The 14,032-nt window shown below is 45.7% G+C and overlaps 1 protein-coding gene across 1 annotated transcript in view; it reads right to left on the bottom strand.

Annotated features, from left to right (window-relative positions):
- GAB2 (GRB2 associated binding protein 2) overlaps window positions 1–3,341 on the bottom strand; it is a 207,456-nt gene extending 204,115 nt beyond the window's left edge. Inside the window, exon 1 of the mRNA XM_066249361.1 lies at window positions 3,044–3,341. Coding sequence (XP_066105458.1) covers window positions 3,044–3,118 — 75 coding nt within the window. The 5' untranslated portion in view covers window positions 3,119–3,341. The remainder of the gene's footprint in view (window positions 1–3,043) is intronic.
- Window positions 3,342–14,032: the final 10,691 nt, after the last annotated feature.

Genomic DNA, 14,032 nt, shown 5'->3' with positions numbered 1-14,032 from the left:
CCGCTGCCATCTTCATAAAAAGGCCATGTATGTTTTTCCTCAAGAAAACCTGGTGCCAGCTTTATACACATGTATATATGTGTGTGTTCACTTGTGTACATACACACACTGCAGCAGGATGAGAGGCTGTTTTTCCACCAGCCTCCCACAGCAATCAAATCATTATGCCCCAGAGGCAATACGCACCACTCTGCAGAGGTCACTTTTTGTAATTCCTCCAGGGCACACAGCAAATACGGAACAGACCTTTTACACTTTCTTATGAATAACAAATTACAAAAGGCGCACGAATGAAATCCCTAAAGTTATTCCTTGGTAACTTGTACCATAACTTCTTGCAAGTTGTTTTTCCTCTCTACATCTACTACCTCCCTCAATTATATAAGAAGTAGATTTGTCAGATTAATTTTAAATAGTTGTGATCTGTTTTATAAACTGCCTTTTCCATTATTTCAGATGCCTGATATATTCTTAGAATGAGAATTTATCAATCTATAACATCACATGGCTATTATATGTACCGGAATAAGTGGTTATTTTGGGGGCTGTGTTTAGCAATGGGACTGGAAAACACTTTTTTGCTAGTTTGGTTCTAACAAACTTGGGCATCTAATGGACAGAGGCAGAAGTCTAGCTTAAAACAGGGTCCAGAAATTTTCAATACCCAAAAAGAAAAGGAGACAGTTCCTCAAGAGTTTGGAGTTACACACATCAGCTCACTTTCAAAGAAGGGAATTAAACTTCCACAGTAGGGGAGACTTCCAGTCATACCAATGGAACACATCACACCCTAGCCTACGAAAAGCGTTAGTCTGGTCAGATGCCTTATGCGCTGGGGTGGAGGGAAAATGGGAAAGAGGCTGAGATCATCTTATGACGTAGAATGTCAAGTATGTGCAGGCATACCTCAGAGATACGGCAATAAAGCAATTATCACAATAAAGTGAGTTCCACCATAAAGGGAGATGTATGCTTTCCCTGGTGGAGGATCTCACCTTCCATTTATAAAAGATGGAACATCTGTGTAGTGCAATATAGTGAGGCACAATCAAACGAGGTATGCCTGTACTTCAAATGGGTGAAAAGGTGCTTAACCCCAAAGCCTCTAAACTTAGAGATATTTGAACTAAAGTTTTTTGGGAACAAATACCCAATAAGTGGGTCTAAGGAGAGTATGGGTGACAGAGTTGAAGTCATCAGTCAAATGTAGATACAGTATTAAATTGTTTGCAAAATGTTTCAAAAACAAAGTTTCAAGGTTCTTTAGGTTAGTGTTCTAATTTGACAATTAAGAGTCACATTTTTTTACTGGACACTCTATTCCACTAACTGGTATGGTATTTCATTTTTATTGAGCGTTTTCAGAAGCTCTTTGGGGCTAAACACTTTTGTTTTTCATATTATAAAAACATTAACAGCAAATTATTCTTCCTTAGCCTAATATAAAAATTAACCTTTCCTAATGAACTGATACCACCTCAAAGACAAAAAAAAGTTTCTTTCTTAATAATTATAATTCTTTGGCTACACGGGCATCCCTGCAAATGAGCTTTAAAACTGAGATGAACACTTCATTGCCACATCCCTACTGTATTTGAAATCTTGCAAAATATCCTCTTTCAAGAGTCCTGTGATAAATCCTCAGATTTCCCCCCCAGCAAATGATCTAAGTAAGAGCCCGATTTCATTTACATACACACACACACTTGCACTCCCCAACAACACTTCCTTTACAAAACAGAATGTCACTTCCTCAATCCAGAGGCCAGAGTCCCTTGGTTCTGATCTGGGGAGCCAAGACAGGAAACTCTGGTAAGCTTCTGCCTCTCCCCCCATGGACAGCACTGGTGCAGCTGACAGAGGGCAGGGTCTATTCAGAGCTCCCTTGATGCACTGCAGCTGTAAGGTAACAGCACTTCCACGCTTCGGGAACGATTCCAGAGTCCCGCACCAGGAGTCAGTTTAACAAGGGCATTTTATAGGAATGAAGAGGGAAAGGATGGAAGACCTTGATAGCTATTAGCGACCTTCGATTTCCAAACTCCTGTGAATACTCCAGGGCTGATTTCAGCCAAATTTCAGCAACTGGCACCAGCCTGTACTTTGACCCTACCAGGCAAGGCATCTTATACTACAGGTTTTTTTTTTTGGGGGGGGGGGGCAGATGTTCTCACCACTCCACACCAGACTGGACCACTTTTCCCTTGATGTTGCCAGTTTCTCACCTAGAAGGGATAAGTTGTCCCAGCAATTTCAGTAAACACTGTCAGTTAGCACCACCTGGCAACTGAGAACCTTGAGCTCTCCCGACCCCAGGACTGCACAACACAAAACCCGGTTAGTTATAGCAAACCAAACTGCAATGTCACCATCGATGGCCTGAGGGGGGTGGTGTGTGTGAGAGACATACAGAATAAAGGGGAAGAAGGGGGACAAACAAATGAGTCACTTAATATAAGGACTGCACATGCCGCTGACGCTGCCTGTGATGCAGAGGCTGTGGACTGGAAGGAAGCAGGCGGCCACCCGGAGGGGCGGGCAGAAAGGGAAGGGGGAAAGGGTGTGAGGCGCCTCGCCCTTTGTGGGGCCCCTGCGCAGCCCCACAGCCTATGCCCCCTTTCCCGCCCACTCCCCCAATCCTGTAGGCAGAAGCCGCTCAGGGTTATTTATTATGGTCCCCCAGCCCCGGGAACCAACTCTGTCGCTCTCTAAAAACAATCAATACAAACTTCAATACTGGATGTAGTTTACAGGGACGCTGGCTGGTGAGGCGCGGGCCGCCGCGCCGGCTCGGCGGAGAACAAACCGCAGCCTCCACCTGCCGGCCGCCCCGCCCCTCGGCGGCGCACCTGTGACAGGTGTGCAGGTGCCCTACACAGACAAGAGCCGCGGGGCGCGCCAGCCGCTCCTCGCCCCCAGGAGGCCCGGGGCCCGCCCTCCCTGTCCGCGCGGTCCCTCCCGGAGCCCCTAGCCCCTCGGCAGGCCGCGGTGCGCCCCTAGCCCGCGCCCTCCGCGGCCGCGCCCGCTGACCGCCCGCACTCACGTAGCGTCTCAACTTCTTCTCGGGGGGCGATTTTCTCAGCCATCCGGTGCACACCACGTCGCCGCCGCCGCTCATTCTGGCGGCCACCTGGAGCCCGCCGCCGGGTCGAACGGACAAGGGCGCGGGCGCGAGCCGCTGGGTCAACCGGCCGGCGGTGCGCAGCTCGCGGGGGAGGGGAGGGGCCGGAGCCGCCGGCGGCCGCGGGGCGAGGAGGAGGCGGCGCGGACCTGGCTGGCGCGCGCGCGGCGCGCGCGCGCATTCGCAGCCCCGCAGCAGTGGGGGCGCCACAGCAGGAAGGGCGGTGCGCGCTCGCCACGCCCACAGCCCGCCGCGCCCCCCGGCCGGCCGCCTTCAAAGACGCAAACAGTACCTCGCGTCTTTGGACCCAGAAGGCCGGAGGTTCGCGAGGACTCCGAAGCCTCCCGCCTGCCGCGCCCCCCTCTCCGTTTTGCTTTATTCCCGAAGCCTCCAGCAGCACGCGGGGGTGGCGGCCGCGCCCTGGGTGGGAGTGGGGGTGGGGTGAAGGGAGGGGGCTGCGCGCCCTTGATCGTGAATCGATTTTGCACAGAGGGTCGTCAGGAAGGTACCCGAGAGCTGCTCGAGTTTCCTGTCCATTCCCAGAGTTTCAGGTTTCAGTGGGTCAGATTCTGGCTGAAATTAGTGATCCACTTACCTCAGCAAGAGTTTAACTCTCGCACCCCCTTGGCGGGAGTAGGAAAGAAGGAAACAGACTACTATGTACTGGGCGCTATTGCATTCCTTGTTTACATGATTGTCTTGACGAGTATACAAATTGGGCGGGCAGAATTATTCCCATTTTACAAATAGCTTAACGTCTCAAAGCCTGTGCGATGCAGAACTAAGTTTTTAATTTTGGGGGTGGCGGTGGGCGTGGGTGTGGTCCTGCTCATCTGCTTTTTAAAGTGCTGTGATTGCTTTAATGTGTGCGGATCAACTTGGGGGCCTCCTATTATCTGGAAATAAAGTACAGCTGGCCCCTTCACTGCCTCTGGGAAATAGCATTCAGTAAAAGAAAATTCATTAAAACTTATATGATTTGCAGAATCAAGGAGGCAAATATGAGTCAATGTATTTCACAGTAAGTTGGAAGGCAAGGTGGTGTAGAATAAGAAATTGGGGTCAAAGTTCCCCAGTGTTCCAACTCATTGACTCAGATTATGAGACCTCTCTGGCTTCATATGAAAATTTCAGTATAATGGTCCTCTCACTGCAGGGTGGTGAGGTTTAACTGAGATGAAGCCCACAGAAGCACACACTACACAACTCCACATTTTGGAGGGGGGGGGTAAACTTTTGGTGGGGGCTCTTGTCCACTCATCAAGCACCTTTACAAGCAATATTAAAAGGTTGTTCCTCCCCCAACTTCTTTGAGAATTGGAGAGTAAACCATTATATTAATAAGGAAATGTGCTGCCAGCAGGTGAGTGGGAGAAGCAGCATCTTGCACTCCCCATACAACTGTGGACTAAGGCTACTTTGTTCATTTCCCTGTCTTTTTGCAGCAAAGCTAGTTTCAAGCAGTTGGACATCCTTCTGATTTTACAGATCTTGATTGGGTTGTAAAAGTTCAGTCTCAATCACTTTGTAAAAGCTAATTATTTATTATACATGTAGCTCTTCTAAACACGGGGAGGTTTAGATCAGCTCTGCTGGACTCAACATTTCACCAACTTTCTTCACTATTCAGTGTGCTGCTGGATTGAATGTAAAGCCAGAACTAGCAGGCTGTAGCTGGGACCAGAGCTCCCCTAGCCATCCAATTTAAGGATCCTTAAGCCACATACAAGGGCCACCACCAAAATCATGTCATTTTAACCTCTGGCTTTAAGTACCATAAAAGCCTGTGCGACAAATTTCAAAATACTCAAGTCTGCCAAATCAATCAGGGGGCGGTGACTCTCAACCAAAATAAAGCAACTTCTGACTTCATTCACATCTGAGTCATCATGCCAGGTACCGGGGATTGCAGACTCTGAGAAATCTGCATGGGTTTGTTTGCAAGTACCCTAACTTTATGCCTGGACTGCCAGCACCCAGCTCAGAGTGCACACAGTGGGCAAGACTGCTGCTGAGGTCCCTGACTGTATTCTGGTGTGGCTCCAGTCCTCTGAGCCTGAGGTGCGTGCCAGGCCTGGAAACGGCCCTCGGACAGAATGTTCCTGTCTGGGCCTCTCCACTCCCTACTATTTTTTTTTCTTTTCTTTTTTTTAATGCTCCCTGCCTTTGGCTGGGGAGAAATGAAAAACAAATTGATTTATTTACATGAAACTAAGCGCCATCTATCGGAATCAGTTGGGATACCCCCTCTGCCCCACCCTCTTAGGACATGCATCACTAGTCTATAATTTAGGCAATTTTGATTAAAGACCACGGATATTTCCTAGAGGAATTGATGGATGGCTGCAAAGGAGGGCTTTGGGTCATTAATTCTATACTCGTTAAATCCTCAGGAAATGACCATCCTATGGGGACCGTTGCTTTGGAGGGAGCATTGCAGAGCTTAGAGAAATGAACACCTGGAAGGAAAGCATGGGCACGTTTTACTGCCCCCTCCAAAGCCTGGGTTCTGAAGGGTGCACTGCGGCTTTGAGTCTCATCAGCGACAGCCTGCATCTGTGCCTATCTGGGAGTTGAGGGTTTGTGGCCAGCGGCAGGTGCATGGCTGGTGGAAGGCTCCCAGGAACAGGTTGGAAGGGCTGGAAGAAGAGCTGTCCTCAAAAGTACAGCAGGCTGGTGTGATTAATACTACTCACGCCAGGCTTGACGTCAGTGATTGGACTGGGGTTGGGGATGGATGTTTGTGTCCTAGCCCTTCTGCCTTTTCTCCCCTTCAATTTAGTTGACAGGTTAATTTCAGAGCTGAGTGCTGCTTACCAAAGTCAGTGTGGCCAGTTGAGCCACCTTGGCTTGGTGACTTTTATGACACTTGTCTCTCAGGCACATTGAAGTTTGCTCTTCTTTCACTCTGGGGTGCTCTGAGCCATCTCCATTCCCTCCACCAAATTACTGACCTACTCAAATTGACTTTTGGCATCTGGTTGGCACAGAGATCTGGAAGTGGGCTTGGGGTGCAGTTAAAGACCTAATTGGGTTCCCTCCCTATCTGTAGCTGCTAACAGTCTGTTCCTTGACATTACACCCAGAGGGAGACCTTTTGGAAATAAACTCATAAAGAGAAAAGGTTGAGCAAGTCCAACTTCCCAATTTTCCTTTGTAAAGAACCAGAACCTGTGCTAATTGCTTTGGGGGAGTTAGTGCTCCAAACCATATTTTGCATGATGGCCCCCTCCTTCACAGAAGAAGTCCTGCATTGATTAGATCTTGAAAATATGTCAAGACCCCATTTCCTGAAACTCACCTTCCCCACTCCTCAGCAAAGCTGCTCATCCTTTTCTTAGATGCACACTGCACCCTTATAAACTGGGCTGTCAGCCTGTACTGCAAATATTTGTTTCCCTGGAGCCTCCCAACATGGTGCCAGGCACACATAGATGCTCATTAAATGTCTGTTGGGAGAATAAAGGAACCACTTCTTAAAGGATAACAAATGAGAGCTGTGGACCCCTGGAGCATCCAGAACTCTGAGCCATCCACCCTCAAGAAGAGTATCTGTGAAAGTCCTTATTAAGGAGCTGGAGTGTTTAAACCCCAGGAACTGGCCTGAAAGGAAGGACAGAGCATGTGGAGGTAATCCTATGCAGTTTCCCTTTAAAAAACTATGGAAACCCTTGGATAGTAACAAAAACAATGATGCCTGAGACCTCTGACTTCCACCCCCAGGCTCTAAAGAGCTAACGATGTTAGCCCTTAGTTTCCAAACCGTGACACTGTGGTACAGATTCGCCAGATACCCTTTTCTCTGGGACTAAGATTTAAATCATTTACAGTTTATCTCAGGGGCCAGGAACCTATGGCTTGCAAGCCAGATGTGGCTTTTTTGATCTGGCTCGCAGACAAATCTTTAATAAAAAATAATAATAAAAATATAAAACATTCTCACGTATTACAATCCATTCATTTCCTACCGCTCATGATCATGGTTGCGGGTGGCTGGAGCCAATCACAGCTGTCCTCCAGGACAACACCAAATTTTTATTGGATAATGCATAACATTCACGGGTCTTTGTATAGTTCTCACGGAATTACATTTTAAAGTATGTGGTGTTCATGGCTCTCTCAGCCAAAAAGGTTCCCAATCCCTGGTTTATCTGATACTTGGTTTCACTGTGAAGTCCTAGAGGAGCTCTTAATAGCCCCTTGCACCCACATACAATACTAACAAAGCGAAAGAAATCAAGTCCCCTGACTCAAAGTGAGTTTCACCAACAGCTGACCAGAAATACCATTTTCTTTTGCACGGAATGCATGCATAGTGGTTGTGCACATTTACTAGTCTTTGTTTTGGTGGGGTTCTGAGGGCTACCAGAGATCATCTCATCTAACTCTCTAATTTTACCAGAATTACCCAGGATGTCTGTTTGACTCATACAGCCAATAATGTACTGGCAAATGTTTAAAAACTGGCTCTCTCGTGGTAGTAGCCTTTATTTGTAGTATGTGACAATTCTTGTCATAGAACTACTACACCCCATGCTCCCAACCAATTTTAAGCTATCGACTTTGACTTTGAAAATAGTTAAGAGACACACAGTTATTATTATTTTTTTTGTATTCTCTTTTTTTTTTTTTTTTGCATTTTTCTGAAGCTGGAAACAGGGAGAGACAGTCAGACAGACTCCCGCATGCGCCCGACCGGGATCCAACCGGCACGCCCACCAGGGGGCGACGCTCTGCCCACCAGGGGGCGATGCTCTGCCCATCCTGGGCGTCACCATGTTGCGACCCTCCTGGGTGTCGCCATGTTGCGACCAGAGCCACTCTAGCGCCTGGGGCAGAGGCCACAGAGCCATCCCCAGCGCCCGGGCCATCTTTGCTCCAATGGAGCCTTGGCTGCGGGAGGGGAAGAGAGAGACAGAGAGGAAGGCGCGGCGGAGGGGTGGAGAAGCAAATGGGCGCTTCTCCTATGTGCCCTGGCCGGGAATCGAACCCGGGTCCTCCGCACGCTAGGCCGACGCTCTACCGCTGAGCCAACCGGCCAGGGCGAGACACACAGTTATTTAGTATATCCAAAATAAAGATAAAATAGACATAAAGGACACCAAGAGCAGAGATAATAGCAAAATGTATTAAAATAACTAGTAACTGATGAGTGTTGGTTTATTACCTTTGTTTTTAAATATAACAAAGTCAGCATTTTAAAGTGTATAATTCAGTGTTTTGTAGTATGTTCAGCAAATTGTGCAACCATCATTATTAATTTCAGAACATTTTCATTACCTCAAAAAGAAACTCCATATCTATTAGTAATCACTCCTCATTCCTCCACCCCTAATCTCTGGTAACTGCTAGTCTATTTTCTGTTTCTATGGACTTGCCAATTCTGGACACTTCATATAATCAGAAGCATTCAATATGTGGCCACCTGTGTTTGTCTTTTTCACTGTGTATCATGTTTTCAAAGTTCATCCATGTTGTAGCATATAGCAGTTTTTCATTTCTTTCTATGGATGAATAATACTTCACTGTATGGATAAAATTACCCATTCATCAGTTGATGGACATTTCAGTTGTTTCCACTTTGTGGCTATTATGAATAATACTGATGTGAACATTCATGTACAAGCTTTAGTGTGAACCTACATTTTCAATACTTTTGGGTATATACTTAGGAGTCAAATTGCTGGATCATACTGTGACTCCGTATTTTTCTTTTTACAGAATTGTTTCACACAGTGGTTACTACACCATTTACATTCCTACCAGCAATGTATAAGGGCTCCAATCTGTCCACATCTTCTCCAATACTTATTTATCTTTTAAATACGTGTGTGTGTGTGTAACTTACTCCTAATAATGTTACTTTTCAACAACCAGCTTGCAAAATTTTCCACAATTTACCAATGTACTCTGGTAGGCTCGTAGGAGCCAGCCCTCACACACCACTGCTTCACAGCCTACCACAGAAAACCCTATTATCTTTCTCTGCAGTCAGTTCCACTTCTTTCTGCTGACCAGAGCAATACTCAACAGATTTGAATTTCCTTCTTCTTACATGTCTTCTCGTAGAAACCAAAACAAAAGCTCTCAGGTTTTCTTCTCTTTTGGAATTAAGAGGATTTTTGATTCTGGAGAAGCACAAAATTTCAGCTTCCATCAAGCACTCTGGGCAGAACACAATGTTTCCCTCCTACATTTGTGTTGAGAAACAAAAATAAAAACCAAAATGTATCCTCCTGACACCCAGATGTATCTTCTGGAAGAGCTCTCAAGCAGTTGCTTCAACAGGGCAAACAGCTGTGGTCTGTTTCAACATAATTTGATGTAATCAGGGTTAATTCTGATGATGCAGTAACTCTGAAGACTGTTTAACTGGATTACTGTTGGGTCAACAATCATGTGGCATTACATTTAGTGGCTGAAACAAAAGCCAGAATTAAAACAGCTTCCCTCCAACCCCCTTCTAAATGACAGCCCCATTGGGATTAGAAGTTATGAGGCACATTTAACACAATTAACTAAAAAAGGAAAGTAGTGCAGTCAAATTACATGCAAGCTTCTTCAAGGTCCAGAGTGTCAACTACGAAAGAGCTGGAAATTTATTTGTTGTTTTCTTTTCCTAGATTAGAAATAGGTTGGCAGCAACCATTATAACTTAATATTTTCATAATATTCTAGGAAAAGCCTTAAGATTAGTCTCTGGAATTTTCCTGAACCTAATGATGGTTTTAGCAGTCCACAGTTCCCTCTGTTTTCTATGTATGTTTTTGAAATGATTAGGTTAAGTGGGGACTAAATTCAGGGTGTGGCATGCCAGGGTTGAATGAATGTGTTACACAAAGCTCTAGATACATTTGCGACCATTTCTGATGCACCAAGTCTTTTATTTTACATTGATAGATTTGGCTATCATTGTTTATGGCCAGCTCAGCTGCAGGGCCTGGGCTGCTCTAGGCACACACACTTCAGACTCGTCCAGTTTTCAGTCTTGGCCATCTGAAACACAGCTAAGGCCCATGACAAAAGCCACTCTTACACAGCTCTGGAAAGCAGTCTTCAAAAATAGATGTCTTGGGAAGCTTCCAAATGTGTTGGTTCTTCAAAACCTCTCTAATCCAGTTTTGTCTTTCAAAAAAGGTTTGATATGTGTCCAATCCCCTCCGTAAATAAGCCTTCACTTACTTGTTTTCTGTTTTATTTTATTGTCTTAGGGGATCAAGAAACTTGAAAGGCAAAGATGTCATTTACCCTATTGCATCTTAATCACGGATTCCTTATCTACATCATTTCCTGGAAAACATATTCTAGGATAATATGTGGATGCAACTAAAGGTAATATGACATAAAAAAATAATGGGAGGCCCTGGTCATTTGGCACAGTGGTAGAGCGTCGGCCTGGCGTGCAGGACTCCCGGGTTCAATTCCCGGCCAGGGCACACAGGAGAAGCACCCATTTGCTTCTCCACCCTTCCCCCTCTCCTTCCTCTCTGTCTCTCTCTTCCCCTCCTGCAGCCAGGGCTCCATTGGAGCAAAGTTGGCCTGGGCGCTGAGGATGGCTCTGTGGCCTCTGCCTCAGGCGCTAGAATGGCTCTGGTCACAACAGAGTGACGCCCCAGATGGGCAGAGCATCGCCCTGGTGGGTGTGCTGGGTAGATCCTGGTCAGGCACATGCGGGAGTCTGTCTGACTGCCTCCCCGTTTCCAGCTTCAGGAAAAAAAAAAAAGTAATGGGAATTCCTTCCATAATTCATAGTGTAATAATATATTTTTAGTTGCAAAAGAAGATATCCATTTTAAATGTGGGAATTCATAGCCCAAATAGGGAATTCATAGACAAGAAAATGAGGTATAGCCTGACCAAGCAGTGGCACAGTGGATAGAGCATCAGACTGGGATGCACAGGACCCAGGTTCGAGACCCCGAGGTCACCAGCTTGAGCGAGGGCTCATCTGGTTTGAGCAAAGCTCACCAGCTTGGACCCACGGTCGCTGGCTCAAGCAAGGGGTTACTCACACTGCTGTAAGCCCCTGGTCAAGGCACATACGAGAAAGCAATCAATGAACAACTAAGATCTCGCAATGAAAAACTGATGATTGATGCTTCTCATCTCTCTCCATTCCTGTCTGTCTGTCCCTACCTATCCCTCTCTCTGACTCTCTCTCTGTCCCTGTAAAAAAAAAAAAAAAAAAAGAAGAAGAAGAAGAAAATGAGGTATGTCCCATGGAACCCAAGAAAAAGTTGAATAATCTGACCTCAGGAAGGGTACCAAGGACAAAATACAGCAGAAAGCAGGCAGCCAGTTTGTATGTGTCTCCCGGTCCATATGGTTTTTCATGTCTGAGCATTTTCCCTCCCTTTCTTTTCCTCTGCAGACCTTCTCTGTCTCTCCAGGTACATAGTTGCCCTGCAGTTACCAGGTTCACATGTTTCCTGTTCAAACAAGTCATCTCCAGTGTTCTCAATCCCAACTTTCCCAGAGAATATGAGACTGGTCCATTTTGGGTCAGGTGTCCACCCCTAGCTGTCAGCAAGGGCAGCTCATGTCCCTGGTATGTCTGCTGAGGATGCACTGGCTGGGACAGGGGTGGAGGAATTCTTAGAGGAGGGATGGGCTCGATAACTTAGTAGACGCCTTGAAAAGTGTTTAATAGAAACAGAAAAATCAGTTTTGTTTCTTTTAGGACATAGAGTATCATTTAACAATTTGAAAACACATAGAAAGGCATATATTTCTGTTCAAATACAAAACATATACTTACATTCAAATACATGTTACTTCAAAAAATTACTTATGTACCTGTCATTCAATTCTCAATAAGGATTTTCTCAGAACCTACTACCCCAAGTTTAGCATACAAATACAAATATAAATCAATCCAGGGTCTTAAACAGTTCAGAGTCTTCCCAGGCCCTAGGGAGAGGAGGCAGATGTCTGCAGCAGTGTGTGGACAATGAATGTTATGATAGAGGTATTTCAAAGGGGCGTGGGAACACAGAGAAATTAGCAACCAACCGTATGTGGAGTGAAATCGAAAGGGCTCACATTTTACTTGTTTGGGTCGCCCCATGAAGATAGGCACAGAGAAAGCATCAATCAAAATGTGCTGAATTAGATGAAGTAAGCAGTAGCCACTTCAATTCAGAGGCAAGAAACTTATTTAGAGAGTAGGGTGATGAAAACAACTAGCTGTAAAAATCCGAGCAACTCTAAGGTCATCTGGGACTTGCTTCTGAATTTCTTACGTCAAGCAAATACATTCATTCAATGAATATTTACTGAGCACCTGCTGTGCACAAGGCACACGTCTATGTGCTGGTCATACGATGATGAGCAGTATGGCGAGGTTCCTGAAAATCAGTCTACAGAAACAATGCTGGGAGAGATGCCCTAGAAACTGACCTTCAGTAACAGATCATAAAGGCAATTCACTAGCTGAACTCATAATACTTTTGATTCCTGACTCTGTTCTATGTGAGCAATGGCTCCAGTCTTGGATTCATTCTGAAAAGGGCTGGTTAAAAAAACTTATGAAACTTTTTGGACACCTGAAGAGGAAAAAGCCAGAATGAGAATTTCTTTTAAGGAATGAATGTTTCACTTTTGACTGATGGACCCCATTACTGCTCCCCCCATTTTTTGACACCTCAATGATACCTAACTCATTCCAGAATCATTTAACGAGTACCTACTATGTGCCAGATACTCCAAGGCACTGCAGATACAAAGATGAAGGCAATCTTCTCTCAGTTCTCACGAAGCCCACGTTCTGGCAAAGACAAATGAGGGTAGAAGAGGACCAGAACTCACATATGGTTTTGAGGGAGCAGAATGAAAGGAGGGAGTCTGGAAGTCACTGTTCAACCCTTGGAATCTTGAAGTACAAGTAATATAAATACTAACACTAGTTATATAAACACATGAAAATGGGAGAAATCCTGGCTGCATTTTGGAGTGTTACCACTCTTAATATTAAGCCACACAGCCTCAGACAGTGTGATTAGTTGTAATATTTTGATTCTGGGTGACTAAGAGGCGACAGGTGTGTAGCCCGAGGAAGCCACAAAGCCCATGCACAGGCATGTGGAAACAAGCAGTGTTGAGTCACGGTTCAGGGCATATTTGTACTTGATGGGCAGGACAGGAATCTACTGAGGGCTGCTAACCACTGGGAAAAAGTTGACCAAGAGCTAAATGACAGTCAGACATAAATACACAAGTTTCTACATGATATTTCTGTGGTTGTTGAATGGCCCACTCCTAAGTATTTTGAGAAACATTAACCACATACAAGAGCCTTCCAGCAAAAGTTAGTAAACTAGCTTTAAGTTGGTTTGCTTTTTATTTAAATAAAATGGACATATCTGGTTGGGGAGGATGGAGAAAGGAAGGGGAAGCATCTGGATGTTGACATATTACTAGGTATAGGAGGAATCAGTGGGAGAGAAACACATTGCAGAGAAAAACCACGGGAGAGGCAGTAGAAGAGAAAGGGGTGAGGAAAAGAGATGAGGCTGAGAGGTGTGGCAGGGTCTACGCTGCATGGTCTCCAGCGCTCCATTACGCTGCAGGCTGGCGTTCCCACTCTTGATAGAGAAGCAGATGAGCCTGACCAGGCGGTGGCGCAGTGGATAGAGCGTTGGACTGGGATGCGGAAGGACCTAGGTTCGAGACTCCGAGGTTGCCAGCTTGAGCGCGGGCTCATCTGGTTTGAGCAAAAAGCTCACCAGCTTGGGCCTAAGGTCTCTGGCTCAAGCAAGGGGTTACTCTTGGTTTGCTGAAGGCCCGTGGTCAAGGCACATATGAGAAAGCAATCAATGAACAACTAAGGTGTCGCAATGCGCAACGAAAAACTGATGATTGATGCTTCTCATCTCTCTGTTCCTGTCTGTCTGTCCCTGTCTATCCCTCTCT

This window comes from Saccopteryx bilineata, chromosome 1 (genome assembly GCF_036850765.1).
Source record: "Saccopteryx bilineata isolate mSacBil1 chromosome 1, mSacBil1_pri_phased_curated, whole genome shotgun sequence".
NCBI classification, from domain to species: domain Eukaryota; kingdom Metazoa; phylum Chordata; class Mammalia; order Chiroptera; family Emballonuridae; genus Saccopteryx; species Saccopteryx bilineata.
Note: the sequence above shows the minus strand (reverse complement) of the source record. Positions and strands in the feature narration are given on the sequence as shown.